Source organism: Lonchura striata, chromosome 3 (genome assembly GCF_050655825.1).
Source record: "Lonchura striata isolate lonStrDom1 chromosome 3, ASM5065582v1, whole genome shotgun sequence".
NCBI lineage: Eukaryota > Metazoa > Chordata > Aves > Passeriformes > Estrildidae > Lonchura > Lonchura striata.
In genome coordinates this window covers 51,655,595-51,673,775 of record NC_140705.1, presented here as the reverse complement: position 1 = coordinate 51,673,775, position 18,181 = coordinate 51,655,595, and the positions used below count along the sequence as shown (strand labels likewise).

General features: G+C 44.3%; 1 protein-coding gene across 2 annotated transcripts in view; it reads right to left on the bottom strand.

The window, feature by feature from the left end:
- RNF217 (ring finger protein 217) overlaps positions 1 to 13,743 on the bottom strand; it is a 62,864-nt gene extending 49,121 nt beyond the window's left edge. Inside the window, exon 1 of one of the 2 annotated variants that reach the window (XM_085575108.1) lies at positions 12,986 to 13,743. In XM_085575108.1, coding sequence (XP_085431234.1) covers positions 12,986 to 13,606 — 621 coding nt within the window. In that variant the 5' untranslated portion in view covers positions 13,607 to 13,743. The remainder of the gene's footprint in view (positions 1 to 12,985) is intronic. The other variant, XM_021547159.4, reaches the window with a different exon arrangement.
- Positions 13,744 to 18,181: the final 4,438 nt, after the last annotated feature.

Below are 18,181 nucleotides of genomic sequence, written 5' to 3'. Positions count from 1 at the left end.
TATTGATTTTCCCTGTGGATCCAGCTTCTACATAAAGCAGCTATAAAGAGCACAACAGCTTCAACAAGTTAATCTAGATAGTTTGCAGATGTATTTCATGACAAGTACAGAAACTCAATGTTTATTGCATCTCAGCAGCAAAGCCCTCCCTATGTACACCAGGTCAGGCATGCAGCCAAGATAGATTCACCATAATCCCCAATAAATCAACCTGCAAGCACCCCGAGCTTCCAAAGGACTACTTGGCAGCCAAGATAAGTTACTCTAAGAATGCCAAAATCTTTTCACCAAACTTGACAGATATTGGTATTAAAAATTAGAAGGAGAAAAAAAAAGATAAAAAGAGAAAACAACAATGAAATACCAGGAGATAAATCCAGAATGATAATGCTGCAGCCTGTCAACTGAAGCACAGAGTTAACTAACAGAAAGACAAGGACATTCAACAACCAGCTATTTCCTTCCAGTAATTTACAGCAAATTTGCCCAGGTGGTAACAGTTAGTTTCACAAAAAAAATACTTTTTCAAAATACACCCCACACCCAAACCACATGACTTCAGAGATTGTTTTTCAATGTTACATAGCTCCTCCACCTTAACCATCTGTTCTGTTCATTGTTTTAATGTAAAAGCAATCAGTGGAAACTAAAACAATCACTGGTCTTTGCTGAATGTTCTCTCTCACAAGTTTCTTTATACAACAGCCTGCATGCATTCCCTTGGAGAGTTATTTCACAAAGGCATCCTCTACAGCCTAGGTCAACTCGGGTAACACCAATGCAGTCTCTCCTCTGCCAGCAGAGGGAAAGAATTGCTTGGAAATTGCTCTGATTCAGCCAGAACAGTCTAATCAGAAACTGCCTCAAAAAGTCAGGTTTGAAATTTGAGAGTTATTTCTCCTAAAACCAGAGTGAGATGCTTGAATTTACCTTCCATACAAACAAAACAATGCCAGATACAGAGCACTGTCTGAAGAGTGCTGCAAACAGGTACCCATTGGGCATTACAAAGCAATTTGCTGTATTCAATGTTCAAGAAAAAAGTAGTCCCAGACAATAAAACTCTTCTACTGTTTCCTCGTTGGACTCCAGCTTCTCAACAAAGTGCACTGAGAAGCACAGGCAGCCTTACCTGGGCCAAACTCAGCACACAGTGGCGGCACACGGAAAGCCGTCTTTTGAGAGTACTGAAGGTGCTGGCTTTGAAAACTACTCTGATACTGCACTTTTCTTCCAGATTTTAGAGACTGGAAAGATGCTCCCAACAGAGGCTCATACTGATTTCTAGCAATTCATTGCAATTTTTAGTTTTGTGTTGTGCCAAAAATTCTTCACAAGCACCTACCCAAATTACAACCTTTTGCATTTAGACAGAAAAGTTATTTCTTCTCCCAGTTCTGCTTATGCTCAAGTAAAGAGTTCTGCATCTGCACAACAGCTTTTTTCTCCTTGCAGTCCTCCTTGGTTCCATTTTTCTTAAACCAAATTTATTCAGGTTACATCACCTGGCTTGTGAGGGTGGTGGGTGGGGGCGGGATTACAGGAGTGGCCTCTGTGAGAAGCTGCCAGAACCCTCCTCCATGTCCAGCAGAGCCAGTCTCTGGTGGCTCTAAGGACAGACGTGCCGCTTGCCAAGGCTGGGCCCATCAGAAATGGTGATAAACACCTCTGGGGTAACAGATTCAAATAAGAGAAAAAAAAAGTTGTTGTGCAGGTGTAGCTGTGACCAGAGAAGAGCAGGGTGAGAATATGTGGGAAGAACAGCCCTGCAGACACCAAGGTCAGTGCAGAAGGAGGGGCAGGAGGTGTGCCAGGTACCAGAGCTGGGATTTCTCTGCAGCCCACAGTGCAGACCATGGTGGGGCAGCTGTGCCCCTGCAGCCCATGGAGTTCCACAGAGATGCAGAAATCCACCTGCAGCCCATGGAGGAGATCCACGCTGGAGCAGGGGGATGCCTGAGAGGAGGCTGTGACCTGATGGGAGACCCATGGAGAGAGGGGCCCATGCTGCAGCAGCCTGTCCTTGAGGGACTACACCCTGTGGAAGTGTGACCCATGCTGCAGCAGTTTGAGGAGGATTGTTGCCTGTGAGATGGACTCATATTGGAGAAGTTTTTAGAGAACTGTCTCCTGTGGGGGGGACCCCACGGTGCTGCAGCGGAAGGACTCCTCACCCTGAGCAGCAGGAGAAACTCCTGATGTGATGAACTGACCATAATCCCCATTTCCTATCTCTCCTACCACACTGGGGTAGGAGGTGGAGCTAGGAAGGAGGGAGGGATGGGGAGATGGTGTTTTAAGGGTTTATTTTAGTTCTCATTATCCTGCTCCGATTTTGTTAGCAATAAATTTAATGAATACCTCTAATTTGATTCAGCTTTTCCCATAATGGTATTTGGTGAACGATCTCTCTGTCCTTATCTTAGCCCATGAACCCCAAGCATTTTCTCTCTCCTGTCCAGCTGTGGAAGTGAGACAGAGAGAGGCTTTGGTGGGTGTCTGGCATCCGGCCAGCATCAACCAACTACACCCGAGACTCCAAATGAAGCCTCACCAGACACAAGTGCCTCACTGCTCTCCTCTCTGTACTAGAGCCTCAAATAGCATTCAGATTTTTAGTGATTTCATCATTACCAGCCATGTACATTATCTGCCATTATTCACCCAGATCTGCTGTATCCTACCCACATTCCAACAGCTGGACAAGCTCGTACTTGAAAAATAAAAATAATCAAAGACCTCTTCCTTGCTCCTTTTCACATAAGGATAGATAAAATTCTCCTACATGGAAACTCAATACAGAAGCAAAATTATAAGCTAGTATCATAAAACTTATCCTCTGGTGCCAGTTCATAACTGATGCAATGACATGGGACTCTTCTCCTTTCTCCAAACATCTCAAAGTTGTTTATTAAAAGACATGGTTCTAGCCTGTGAAAGCTGTAGTCACAGCCCAGTGCACATGCTAGAACTTTTCTAAAAATCTAGATTAAAAATATTCTTAAAATCCTTATGGGTCAAAAGGAGTACACCTACAGAAACATAGAAAACCAATTAGAGTGGAAAAGAATATGGTGGAATAGTCATTACTTTGGTTGTGTTCTTCAACAGAAACATTAAGTTATTTACTAATACCAAGAGACTGTATGACCAAGCTCAGAAGAACCTCCACTATTAAAATCTAATTACGCATACTAGTTCTTCCATGACAATGCCATACCTTGCTCTGTTGTACATTTTTAAATGTCATTCAATACCAATATGTATTTTGTGTCTTTGCAGAAGAAAAAATCCAAACAAACCACAACATAACCCACACAATAAAACCCCAAAATTCTTCTATAATTTTAAGTTGTGCATCTTTTCACTTGTTATTCAAATAGATTAGGAACAACAAGAAACTTCCTTTGAGAGCGCTGTGGTGCAGAAAAACATTTCTCTCAAGAAAACAACAACCATACTTGGTATTGCTTGGCTGCAGCAAACTAAAGCTGTTGAAACAAGCTAGATCAAGAGAGAGGTTCCTCATTTGCAATGATATTCACATTAAAAATTTCACTTGTAAGACTATCTTCAGAAAAATCTACGTTACAAAATACATGAGGATGCTTTAGAATTCAGCTAGTTGAAAGCTCATATGTAATGATGCCACAGGCAGTGGAGACAGGACCAGTGGGTACCAGCCTGGGCTTGACTGGGCACCTCAGAGCTGTGAGCAGCTTGAGTAACTCCCTGGACCCTGCCTGTCCAAGAGCTGTGGGTGCAGATGCACCTTCAGGCGCTGGATAAGCTGTAACTTCCGTCTGGATTGTGAAAGAGGAAATGATGCAGCAAAAGGACCAAATTGCAGTTTTGATTTCATCGAGCTCCAATGAAAACTCCTATCTGCCACCTTTGTGAACATGTAATTTTCAAAAGTCTTGGTTTGACAGGATGCCACCATTGCCAAAATAAACTGCTCAGCATAGCACTTTATTCACACTTTATGGTGAAATAAACATTTGTATATTGTGCATAACACAATTAGAAACTTGGTAAGACTAAAAGAAGCAAAAAATTACTGTGAAAGGTTACTTTTTAAACCAGATCTTTTTTCATCTGATGATGGATCAAATGATGCACAAATAGTAGGGAACAAGTAGCAGACTGGGGTAAGCAGCACTGCTAGCTAAAATCACTGTATACCAATCAGCTTTAGACAAGTTTCCTTTTCTTGTCATGGAGAGAAAATAGAATGAATGAGACCCAGAACTCATTTTAGATCCTTAATTTACCAGAAGTGATAGCCTGGCCCTGGCCTTGTCTAACTACCTATCATGGCTTGGGTGAGGTTCTCATGAAGCATTACACTGGGATAATTCAGGTAGGGTTTGATGAGTTGCTTTCACTGAAAGAACAACAAATCAAGCCTTGACATGAAACACCTACTTTGCTGAGACAAAAGCACTCAGCCTATGTCTATCAGCAACAGTTGCAACTCACTGCAAGGAAGATTTATATCTTACTGACTGGGAAGATGCTAATAATTTAAAATAAAGTTAGAACTCCAAAAAATGTCTTGAAAAAACTGCTATCTTCAGAAGTTTGAAAATTACTCTTTAAATATTACTGAGAAATACAACAAAAGTAAGGCTGAATTTACTTTCCATTATACAAATGAGTGAATATTTCTGCGTCTGCTTGAATTCCACTTCCCTTATGTAAGCCAAATGGGGACCACCACATATGTGCATACTTTGAAATATCCAGATTTTAATACTGTATTTCATTTTGGCCACTTTGAGGTCTAGGTGCATCTGTATATGTTAATACGCATAAATGTCTAACAGAAACAACATTTAGACTCAACTCCAGTGTTTCACAAATAATTTTCTAACCTCCATATGGATTAATTAATCACAAAAAAGCATATTAACATGTACATTTTGTACTTGGTATGCAACAGTAGGCATCTACATACTGTGGGCTATCTTTTATCTTCTGCAGATCCATCCATTCCAAAAATGTCCGAAGTTGCACATGCTTTCCCATTTTTAACCTGCAGGCTAATGCCATAAAGTTAACTAAATAGAGTTTCCAAGCTATTGCACAACTGAACAGCACACACATGTAAAAAAGCACTGAAGAATTTACATGCTTGCTCCCGTGAGGCTTCTAAGTGGACAAATTTTACCCAGCACTGCACAGACGCACTGGAGTGCAAAGACATAAGATGCCCTCTCCCCAGTAAACATTCTCATAGTGAACAAGATTAAAATGTCTGAAAGGTTAAGAAGCCCTTCCCCACATTCTCCGTCCTCCTACAGCAGCAGTAGGTACTGACTACAGTGAAAGACACTATTTTTTTTGCTTCTGCGGGGAAGTGGCACCTCACAGGAACTCTGTAATCATGTCACAGATGGGACGTGTTACCTACCTACTTCACCCACCCTGCTGTCAATTGGGTATACAAGTCTTTCAGCAGCTCAGTAAAACACTAATCCATTATTTTCCTGGAAGTTCTATACTTTAAACTGTATTTAGAATCCTTACTATTTTTTCTTTTTTAAGGCTAGATTTATTTCCTGCCTACCTCCATCCAACAGGAAACCAGAAAAAGATGTAGTCCTATTTCACTTCCTGGCCAATATTTACCAGAATAACTGGCCAGTATTCAGCTGCGGCTTTAAACAGAGGCAAAGGATCCACCCTACATGGAGGCCATCAGTCTTCACAATTCCCTTTTGTTCTATGAAAGCTTACCCTGAGCAAGTCCACCTTCTGGAGCAAATCAATTCCTACATGATCATCATGCCCTTCCCATCCCAGTAATCTTCTTCTCCCTTTTGTTCCTTCCTTGTATTGTGTGAGCAACCCCAAAGAGCCATGTCACAGCTGAAATAGTTTGGATAGGACTTCCCTTTCCTACAAGCTAAAGGGATAGAGTCACTCAGATCCCCATCCCACACCCCCAAGCTGATACACCACCATTCCTACAAGATCAGGAAGCCAAACCAAGTAAAGCAGAGAGGCACCCACCTTTGCTGCCATCCATATCATGTTAGTGGTAGAAAACAACACATAATGGCATCACAATGACTAAGTTTGAGAAAATAAAACTTTGCCCCTTCTGTTTTCCAGTACAAAGTCTTATATTGTTTGTGCTGTACTTAATAAAAACATCACTGGGGAAAATTAGTCCTCTGTGGTCTACTTAGCAAGATCATAAGGAAATGGAAGTGTGATAGACTTGGAAATTTCTTTACCTTTTCATGGAATTCTAATGTAGAAACTGCACAGCCTTTCTCACAATTAAATAAGAGTAACAGCACATCCCAACAAGGTTGTCAACTAAAATATACATCAGTCTCGATTTGAAGCAGTGGGGTAGCATCTAAGGTAAATGTCGATTTGAACATGGAATCTAAGCCATTTCAGATTTAATTCCAAATCCAGTCTAAACTACTGTTAAACTTCTGACCTTCCACACTGAAATCCATACAATTTTCTTCTGAGTAAATTCTTTAATGTTTCACTCTAATTTTTAACTTCCAAGTAAAATTAATTTTCTTTGCCTTACCAAAATTTTTCAAGTACTTAAAAATGGACTCAAAAATTAAATAAGCTCTTCACCAATAGGCAAATTTGTCACTTTTCCTAGTGTAGAAATAGTATTTGGCTAATAAAATCCTATAGACAAGAACTTTTTTACTTTTAAAATATAATTAATCAAGAAAGTACTTTAAAAAAGGAGCAAGAGAAACATAAGCACAAGCAGATAAGGCATAAAGACAGATAATCCTGGGTGGGTAAGTAATGTACTTCTTTAGAGGGAAGCCTCCAGTTTGAATTCTTTTAAAGAAATTACATCCCTTACACCTCTTAATCATTTTAACAATGTACTGACATCCTGGCCATTTAAAATACACACTTTCTTAAAGCCTGGCTGGTTTAGACAGCAGGAAGCAAGATATTTGTACAAGAAGAAAAGAGGAATGAAGGGCCAAGAGGCCCCAGAGCAGTTGGAAGAACAGTTGCTCTGGGTGGAGAAGTAGTTATGGGGCAGAGGTGAGCTGAAGGCCTTCACAACCCTCATTTAACTCCTTCATTTCTTTTTGTTTGAGCAACTGCACACCAACAGTTCAGTTTTCAACTCATTTTATGTTCCCTGGACTGATTCCATACCTGTGCCTCTGAACAGCTGGTGGGAGTAGTGGGAGGGAGGGCATGCAGCAGATGATCTCCTTATGGCTCAGCCTGTCTGTGGTCTCCAATGCCAACACCACCCACAGACCAGCAAGGTGCAACACACTGGCTGTGAGAGACAGCTGACAAGGAGGGCTTCTGCTTCATAGAAATTACACATTTTCATAATTAGGCCTCAGCCCCAGCTACACCAAAACTGGTTCTCCATCTCCCACTGCAATTTCCCATTCATAGGAAAACTTTACACCTCAATCAACTTTACTATCAACATCAGCCAACTCATAGTATCACCACTGGACGTGCCATTTACCCTTACCACTTGCTACCAACATCAACAATTTCATGCCATTTATCCTCCCCTCAGGAACTTGGGCCCTTTTCCACCAGCAAAACCCTTCCTGCAACTGTTCAAACATGACACCATCTTTTCTATTCTCAGCATCTTAGTTTTCAGAATTTTACTGAAAATGTTCTTAGCTATACGAAGAGCCACTCTAATGCTTCACTTCATAACTGCATGGCTAAGCAACAACAGCCACAATTTCACCTCTACATCTGCCAAAGACTTATCCAAACAAGAGGAAGTCATAGCTAGCCACATAGAGTGAGCTTGAAGCTACTCCTGCACAGGGAACAAACATACCACATGCAGTGCTCATGCTGACAGAGTACCTAGGCCTACACACAGGGGGGTAACTAGGCAGTATTATAATTCAAGATCATTGCTCAAAACTAGTTTTGTTTAAAATGATTTTCAAAGCATCTTCATCAGTGCTGGGTTTTGTAAACTGTTGCAAACTTAAGTTTCGGCACAAACTGGATTAACCAAGACTCATGAAAGATGGACTTGAAGCCTGCCATGTATCTTGTCAAGTTGAAAGACTAACTCTCACAATCTTTGACGTACTTGGGTATCATCCTGCATTGTGGTATCTGCGTATGCAGCACCATTTTGATGCTGGTACTGCATACAACAGGAGACATGACAGACTTTCAGAAGTCACTTGCTGAAAATGTCAGAAAAGTAGTTTAGGTGCTCCAGCAGCTTATAGGCTGCTTGCATCTGATGGACCAAATCTATCTGCCTTGTCTCCTCGGGAACACAGCCAGCTTACAGCAGCTGAAGCTGCTGATTTGGTTTAGAAAGCCTTTAAACCAGCAGGTTAGGTTCTTTTCTCCTCCTGCACCTCTCTTCCTCCTTTGGAAACTTCTGCATTCTTTCTGGAGGGGTGGTTGCTCACCCTGCCATCATCTCCTGGTAGGCAGTGTGCAGCTGTCCCAGCAACTCGGGAGCTGGTGTTAGAGCAAGGTTTTAGATTAATTACCCTTGTAAACACAGAGCTGCTTCTGCACTGAATGACAGTGGCCTTTCTGAGCTCTGGTTTGACTCAGGGCACAAGCAGCTCATTAACCATCAGATGATTCAGCCCTTGGTGCCTACATTTCTGCTGGCTGGTTTTCATCAGCAGACTACACTTTGAAGATATATCATCTATATGATACCATCAGACACCTGACGAGACACAGGTGTCAAGGCCCTCCAGCTCCAAGCTAGTATTAGTTTTATGTGATGTAGACTTCTACTCAATTTTCCTCTTCACTATGCAGGTTTATAACCACATTCCCCACAAAAATCCTGACTGTAACTGTCAGCAGCTTTTTTTTCTCCAGTTCTTTCAGAAAAAAAATTCTGCACCGAGAGAGAGAGGGATCAAAACAAAAAAAAATCTCAGGTCACAGAGAGAGAAAGACTGAGGTCCTGAGAAGAGGGAGGATGATCTACACATTTCATGCTCAAAAGAAAGCAGAATTCTTGTCCCACCAAAGCTAACCGTGCACAAAACACTGTCAGATGCAGTCCCTCCCCACCCCCAACCATTCCTTCTGATTTACTCATGGCTACTAATCTCATTAGAGTTCCTATAATTAAAGCACCATAAAATCTGATGAAGAATACAGTATGGCATTTAAATTAACTCACCCAAAGTCTTTTACTATAAGAATGACTACTGTAACAGAGTTACAAGATTTACAAAATAAAGCATCACTAATGAGCACAGGATCAAAACTGGATTATCAAGTTTCCCTATTTGCATGTAGAAAAAGCAGGCACTGAGGTTTCTATAAAACTTTTGCAGCCATTTTATAGGAAAAGTGAAATGTTCCCTCTGACATAAAAATACAAGCAGCCCAGAATGGTTAGGAAGTGAATCACTTTTTCAGCAAAAGTATGCACAGTTTCTGAAATAACCTGGGTTTGGTGCCATGTTTAATGGAGAGAAAGATGGGAAGTGAAGGAGGTGAAGGAGATACAGATGTAATATCACACCTGTGAGATGTGTCCTGGTTCTTGCTTCCCTGTCCGGAGTCTGTATCCTGGATGACAGTGCAGAAAGTCACATCTTCCAGTGGGTTAAAGTCCTTATACCTTAAAGACCATGGAGGGAGAACACTGGATCAAACTCTTCAGCCTCACTCATTAAGCATAACAAACAACCTTTCTGGGCTGCATCAACTCCTGGAGAAAGGGCTTGCTGGGACCTGAGTCAGGCTCTGTGGAATCCACACCAGATCCTGAGCTGCAAAAGCCACAACCTCTTCCATGACAACCCATCACCCATACCTATCAGTTACCGTATCATCAATTTCTTTGAGTCCAAACAAATGGTCAGAATTTTTTTGTGAATGGTAGATCAACTGGTTAGACTCAGACCCTGAAGAGCCCCGAGCACTCTGTGACTCAGATGTGAAATAGAATAGCTAAATGAGGCAGAAGTAACATTACCCGATTTCCCAAAGTCAGGCTCCAGATGAGCTTGGGCAGTCCAGGCTCGCCTGCTAAACTTCTCCTCCAGCCACTAAATCTTTGAAAGGGATTATGCAGCAAGGTGCCAGTGATAAGAAAGACTGGACTTGACCTCTAAGGACCTTCAAATGTTACCCTCATTTTCCAGCATGATAAGCAACAACTCTGCAGTTGGAGTATTTTCATCTGGCATTCCTTTTAAGAATGCCTGAAATGTCAGTTGATTTTCCAATCTATAAAGGAATGGAAGGCAGAAGTTCTGATGCTCTTATATATTTGCATAGAAGAAAGCAGGGTGCATTAACAGAGCTTTTGCTTTGCTACTCCATTTAACATCATTTCAGGAATCACAATGAAGCTATCATGAAGAATACAGCTTTCTTCAGGGAGAGAACACACACAGACATCAAAGGTCACACAAATTTTTTTAAGTGCTATACTTCTGCCAATATATTCCACATTTTCAGCATGAGAAACCACTCCTCCAGAGATATAGAGTCAGCCAGAGCAGAGATTACTAGTTCTCTGACAAGAAAACCAGACCTAAACTATTCACAATGCTGCTTGGGGTTTTGTTTTTCAATCGTTTTTTGTTTGTTTTCAATTTTAAGTACATTCTTAAATCAGGTTGATCATATCACAAAGTAAGATCTTTTAAAATTTTCAAACAAAACCAGCTTTTCAGCATTTATACCTTTCTCATAAATTTTCTTTTTTATTTTCTACAAAAAATGTGAAGTCTCAAAGATGAAAGGTAACTTGATTTCTAACCTATACTGGCTTTTCACTCATCCTTTCCAGAAATTCTCCTAATATAACTGACACGGAGATGCCTTTCTCTCTCCCCAGGATGACTCACAGAGTCCTTCCAAAGCACAAAGGAAAGACAGATCAGTTGTTGTTCTTCTTGAAGAAATACCACTTTTTTGTCCTTTTCAAAAAGGAAGATAAGGGAAGAACACATTGGACTGTTATTGGTTGCATTTTGTTTCACTTTTCCCTAACAAATTTACCAAGCAGCTAAAATTCTGCCTGGTCATAAAAGCATTTGTAACAACATGTCCACAGAAGTGCTCTGTGAATCTCACTCCTCATGATCAGTATCCCTGGCCCACCTTTAAAGGACAGGAGTTAAGTATCCATATGGCTATATGCCAGAGAGGTACTTTTCAATAGCTGCTGAGACCAGCTTTGCAGGTGCTTAGCAATAGTAGTGGCTTCCTTGAAGGGCATCCCTGCACACACATCCAACACGTGGCCAATGCTAAATCCACTTCATAGCACATATACCTGCTTCCTAGGCCAGCCATTTCAGCCAACAAGCTGCTGCTTCCTTCTCAAAGGGTTCAGCCTAAACCAGACGGAAGAGTTCTTCAGTATGTCTTTAGATACGTGATCATGTAAGTTCCACTACATCACTGCCAACTGCAGGCACCTGCAGATCACCCTGACATCACAATACTTGTCAATTTCCAGCTTAAATGAAAATCAATACTCTGACATATGACCTCAGTGGCAGATATCAAAGCGGCACAAATGTGCACTGACAATATGATCTAAAAACTTACTGAGAATTTGCAGTCTACCACTTGCCTACAAATCAAATCATTCTGTGCATGAAGTCTCAAGAAGGCTTATTAAGTGTTCCTGAGTTTCAGTGTTGCAGGAAACACGGAAAACATTAACTCTGACCATCCAATCCGTTAGTTCCCAAGTAAAGCCCTTCGCTATTATCTAAACGTACCTATCCAAACAAGATCACAAAAATGCTACTGAGTTTACTATTAGCCAGAGCAAATGCTACCAGCACCAGCAAATGCCACATAGGCCACCAGGGCCCAGAGAGGAGCAAGTATTTAACTTCTGGTAGCACATGCAATTTCCAAGCAGTGAAATGTACTCTGGCCAGAAGAAGCCTGTCAACTATCTATGGAGTGCAAGGGTAGCTATAATCATCCATTCCTTCCCTACACACACAGCCCAGCAGGAGAACAAACTGCCCCAGCACAGCACCAAGCCCCAACAGGTGTAAAAAATCATTCCACCACCAAACTAGCACATTTCCACCAGGCACATCCTAAAAGCTAATGCTGAATAAGAGTATAAAAAGTAAGCAAAGGGTTTAGTTGGTTTTGTTTTTCCCACATACACCATACTTCTCCCATTGTTCTTCGTGTTTAGGGCATGACTACACTGGCAGCAGAAACACACAAATATTCTGTGGTGCTAAACTAACTACAGATAACATTAGCCAAGACAGAGCTTAGTTATCAAGCTGCTGATTTCGGTTTGAAACAGCAGCTCTGACTGACAAAACAGGGATGAACATATAAGCACCGTATATGCCAGCTATCTGCCAGGATGAGCAGTTGCCTGCTCAAGATAGAAAAGTTGTGTTTTCAAATTTTTTCCTCCGAAGAAGTTATTGTTTAATGCTGTTAACTGCAATTGTTCACCAACAGTCACACACACACAATTTTAATCTAGCATAACTGGCATAAAACCAAACGCCATGTGTTCTGAGAGGAGCAGGCCGAGCGGCTGCACCAAGGGCCCGAACATAAAGCGGCAGCGGGCAAAAACCCCGGCTCCAGGAGGCGGCTGCCAATGCTCCCAGACTCCGCTCCTTATCACTCCTTGGCCTCTTAAAAGAAAACTGGTGCCGCCGGTCAAGTAACAGCAAGAGTTCGAGATTTCAAAGCGAAAATTCTTATAAAGACTGAAGATCCTAAAGACGCATTAGCGGCCAGCCCGACCAGCCGCGTAGGAACGCGCAGAGCAGCGCCTGGGGAACGGGCGGTCGCTGAACGCGCAGCCCGCACGCAGGCGGCGGCCGAACGCGTTCCGTGCGGGACGGGACAGGTTCCGCAGCTCCGCACCCCGGGGCCCTGCCCGGCTCGCCGGGCGCGGCGCAGCGCTCAGCCCACCGGGCTGCCCGAGCATGCGGCGGCCACAGCCCCCCAGCACACCCCGGCTGCTCCCTCTAGGAAGTACCTGGGAGCTGAGGTACCGCCGGAGGCACTCCTCGCACACCGCCTTCTTGCAGCAGGACAGGGGCTTGATGGGCTTCTCCTCCAAGCACACGCGGCAGCTCAGCACCAGCAGCGGCCCGAACTCGCCCGCGATCAGCCCGGAGAAGGGCTCGGGCAGCAGGTACAAGTCCACCACCTCGATGCTGCCGCCGGACGACAGCGGGTCGTCGCCCGACACCACCCCGCGCCGCGCGGGGGGCTGCCCCGCGCCCGGGCCGCCGCGGGGGGAGCCGGGGGCCGCCCCCGGCCGGTCGTTCTCCACGCAGTAGACGGTGCAGTACACGTGCCGCCGGGGGGGGCGGCGGCGACCGCTGCCTCCCTCCGGCCCCTCCTCCGCCGGGGCCGCCGGTTCCCCCGAGCCCGGCGGCTGCTCCGGCCCGGCCACCGCCTCCGCCTCCTCTTCGGCTCCTCGCCGCTCGGGGCCGACGGCGGCCGGCAGCGGCTCCCCGGCCGCCCCGCCGCCCGGGACCGCCTCTCGCGGAGAAGGCGGCTCGTCCGGGCCGGGCTCCCGCGGGTCCCCGGCCGGGCTCGGCGGCGCGGCGGCCGCTCGCGGGGTGCTCAACGAGCTCTGCTGCTCCCCCATCGCCGTCCGCCGCCGCTCCTTCCCATCCAGCCGCCTCCCGGCCCCGCTTCTGCTTCCGGGTCCCGAGCCCCGCTGCGCCGAACCCCGCGCCGCCCGCTCGCTCGTCCGCCCGCCGGTCCGCGGGCGCCGGCTGCCGCCGCCCGGCCTCCCCGCCGAGGGGCTGCGGGCGCGGGGGAGGGAGCGGCGGCAGCGGCGGGTGCCGCTCCGGTCAGGGCCGCCCGCGGGGTGCCGGCCCGACCCCGACCCCCATGCCGGGGAGGACGCGGGCAGCCTCCCCTGGTGCCGCGGGGCAGCGCGCCCGGCCGCGCCCCGCAGCCGCCCCGGCCCGCCCCTCACGTCACCGCCCCCCGCCCGCGGCGGCCGCTCCGCCGGGCGCGCCCGCCTTCCCCGCCCCGGCCCGCCCCCGCCCGGCTGACGCAGCTCCTCGGCTGCGCCCCTCATTCAGCCGTAAACGCTGCGTGGCTGCCCGCACGCCAGTGCCCGGCGCCGGCACCGCGAGGCGTTGTCGTGATCCCCAGGCTCCCTCCGCCGTGTGCCCGTGTGCCCGGCCGCAGAGTAATGACCTCTGAATAAATTGCGAGCGTCCGATTAAAAATCATTCCTGAAGGAAAAAAAATGTGGTGAGCATCATCAACTCTTCTGTGGGAGCCGCTCGCTAGCATCAAGGCAATAGAGTGACATTCACAAAAACAATTGAAACTGTTAACAACAGGAGTATCCACACAGGTCCAAAACAGTGTTTTCTTCTTCAGGTATTCAAGGGGATTAGGGGGATGTATACACATTCTGCTCCCAGAGTTGGCCAGTATGCCCCTGCTTCTGCTTGAAGATGGTATCTCCAGGCCTTGGTGTCATCATTTAAAACATCATTATGTAGGGAAGATGTCATGGAACTGATGCTGCAGCAACTGAGTACCATAATATGGATTGTGCAGTTTCCATCCTGAACTTTTTGTCTTTGTGTTACTCAGAGGTTAATTAGTTGCTCTGCTTGAGAGGACATGGTGTTTGGCTTAACTAGAGTGAGAAGAGGAGGTCTGCAAGTCGGGAGATTGCAGGGACATCATGGCTATGTGCATGCAGTACCCTCAACCCCAGTGAGCTCATGAGCTCAGGCTCATGCAGGGAGCAGCTCCGTGCCTTTGCCTGGCTCTGTGTTTGAGCTCAGCGGCACAGCTGCTCAGCCACAGTGTCCCAGAGTGCAGGGCATTGGGGACACTGTATGCAGCCACTCCAGCTTGTGGTTCCTGTGTGGCACTGAAGTATATGTGCACTCTGGGAAGGAGCTGAGCCTCCCAGAAAGCCACACAGGGTGGCTGCTGAAGGTTGGCTATGGAGGCACCACAGTTTCTGTGTGGCAACTGGCAGCAGCTGCTGGCTTGGGAGGCTCTTTGCTTTGAAAATGCTGTCTTTCTTGCAGACCCAATTAAATGTGAAATTCAGTGGGTATGAATTTGTGCAATGTCAGACTACAGTTACTCCTCCAGTAAAACAATGTAGAGGAATTATTTATTTTAAACAATATGTATAACTTTTCTTACTTGAGCCTTTAAAGATTATGATCCCAAAGCTTACTTTGAAAATAGGAAGTGTAGAACTTCTAATGATTGACTAAACAGAATTTCTTACAGGTCTACCACTTAAGAACTTGGAACTTAAAGTAAAAGCTAGTAAAATAGCATCATTGCAAGAACCAGAGTGCTCCACTGTTAATTTGGAAATGTGTGTGCTAAAGCACAGCACTGGAAAGGGGTCCTTTGGGAATTCAGGATGGCAACGATAATCATACTTAGCTGAGGGGAAGCATGAAGCAAATAGGAGTTACAGAATTGCCTGTGCCCTACCAGCCAGTGGTCTAAGGATGGGTAGTTCAGTGGCCTGTTCACTGACCCCAGCCATGGGTTCTTGTGGAGGAGAGTGAGAAGACATGCCAACCCAGCTGTTCCCAGGGTCCCCAATTGTCTGGGATTGTGGGATCGGCCCCGGGCCTGGCTGGTGAGCAGCCCCCAAGGGGACTCTCCCACTCCTTGACAAACATGTCAACCAAGTCTTTGCAACAAATCTTTGCCATATTCTGTATATATTCTCTCACGCATATTGAAAAAGAATGAAATTATACAGTAGTAGACAGAAAAAAATATAGGCTTAAGGTAAACATAATGTGACCTGCTAGTATGTGCTGACAGCCTTTCCCACTGTGCCTTTACAAAGACTCATATTTGAGTGACATTAAGGGAGAATTTTTACAAAAAGACCACCCTAGCTTCCCACCAGCCCCCAACAATCTGACAAAATAGGATTTTTTGTTGCATGGCCCTTGATTATTCTGCAGGGGAGCTGGTGAGAGAAGGAGTGGTCAGTGACTGGTTGTGTTGCACTGCTGGCGGGTGCCTGGGTGCATGAAGCAGGAGTCCGTACAGGGATGAATGCGTGGATCCCAAAGAGGCTGCTGTTGAGAGGCTGCATGATGTGTCCTAGGCTGGCTGTTGCCCATGTTTTGAGAAACCATGAGTCAGATTTGCATCCAGAATGAATCTTGGTTTAAAAATCTGATTTTAGAGCCACACATTTTACACTCTCTGTAGAGCATGTCTAGCCTTACGGAAGATATTTGAAAGATAGCAGCACTGCTGGATTTGCATAAGATTGCAGATTAAGGTAAATTATCCTACAGAGATAAACCTTTTTATCACCAAACTGTTTGATTTACAAGACCTTCATTATGTTTAAGCACAGTTGTGTAGAACTGAGCCTAGTTGCTTGAAAAATCACTTTTCTCCTTGTGATGTACTGCCAAGTCAAACTCCACAGAGATTCACACATTTGAACTCTGCAAATGAAGTATGAAGAAGCAGCTAGCAGGGCATTAATTATTTGTGAGAAATCCCTAGTTTTGGAAAGCTCTATTCAATGTTGTCCACCAGAACCTGGATTTGCTTATCTCTGGGGACGTAGCAAATTCCATAATACTTCTCTGTTGAAAACATTGGAGGGCTTGGTTTGAATAGGTATGTTTATGGCTGGTCCTTTTACTCATGCCTGATTTTAAGGTTCCACATCTTAGAACCAGGGAAGACACTTGTATTTTCAAACAAAGTAATTGACTGACAGTGATCTAGTAAAGCCCAAATTTGGGATTTTTTGTGGTTTTTATTATTATTTTTATTAATTATTCACACTGAACAAAGAAGTTGTGATGGCTATTGCATCAATTAATTACATTTTTTCCAAATTTATAAGATTTTACAGAGTATTGCCTGAGAATCTCCATCCTTGTTTCCTCTCAGTTTCTTCTTTCCTACCTTCCTTTCTTTCCTTTAATCAAAGAGCACAAGATAACATAAAATTTCAGCAATAGAAATAATGAGCTATGCAGCATATAGGTAAACTGCAGAACTTATTGCTACACACAGTCACGAACACAGTTCTATAATGAATTACAGAACTGATTAGATACTTTCAGCAATACAACAGAGCTAAAGCAGTCTGTGTTCTTTGTGTCATATATATCTATCTGTGTGTATGCTTATATGTGAAAGTAAGATTTCATTTCCCAGGGCTGTAATTCCTGACACTTCTTGAAAATTACTTTTACTAAAAATAATTAATGTTTTTAGGAGAAGTAATTAACATTCATTCTTCTGGGTTTATGCTGATAGCCTCTGAGGAAATGTGAAGCCTTCTTTTTCTATGTAGTAAGTAAGCAACTGGCAGTACTGGTCATTGGGTGCAGAACTTACTTTTTGAGGGAGATTCTTGGGCTTCTGTTCATCTTGTGAGGGGGAAGATTCATGTATATTTTACAGAAAGTGTAGATTAGAAAAAGGCATGCACTAGAATAATTTCTGATGAGCATCCTAATTAGATCAGGAAGAATGACTGTGTGCCTTGTTTAATTGTTACAGTATTTATTTTGAAAACAGTCTGTGCCATTATTTTTATCTAGCACTATGGAAACAACCTTCAAAACATAACTGTGTATCTTACACATAGCTTAAACAGATCAAACCCTTTGTACTACCTATGGTACTTATTGCCCACATCTGGGCTAAGGAGAGAAAATGTTTTCTAGAATTTATGGATCTTTCCAAACAGATCTTATCAATATCTCAAGTCATATTTAAAGGGCACTTAGAACTTGATGCATCCTCCTTAATTTCTTCTCTTGTTTTGGAATTATTTATTCTACACACTTCTTCAAAGTCCTTTTTTACACTTGCAACACTGTTTTTATTTTCTTGGTTTTCTGCCTGCATCACTAATTTTTAGTATGTTTATCCTTTTTCCTATTACATCTTCACTTCCTAAAATTGTCACAAAGGTCTGTATTTAGCCAACAGCTTAGTAGAGAGACTCATGCCTTTCTTTGTGTTCTGGATATTGCTGAATCCACTTTCCCACTGAAGACTAGACCAACCAGAACCTTAAGCATATGGAAATTACTTCCCTCTCCTCATCACTCAAATCTTTTATTTTTCCAAGATTTTTTGACCACATTTTGTCCGTTATGTCACCCGGGTTCATAAATCTTCATGAACCTTTCATCTTTAACAAACGCAATGAACCATTTGAGTG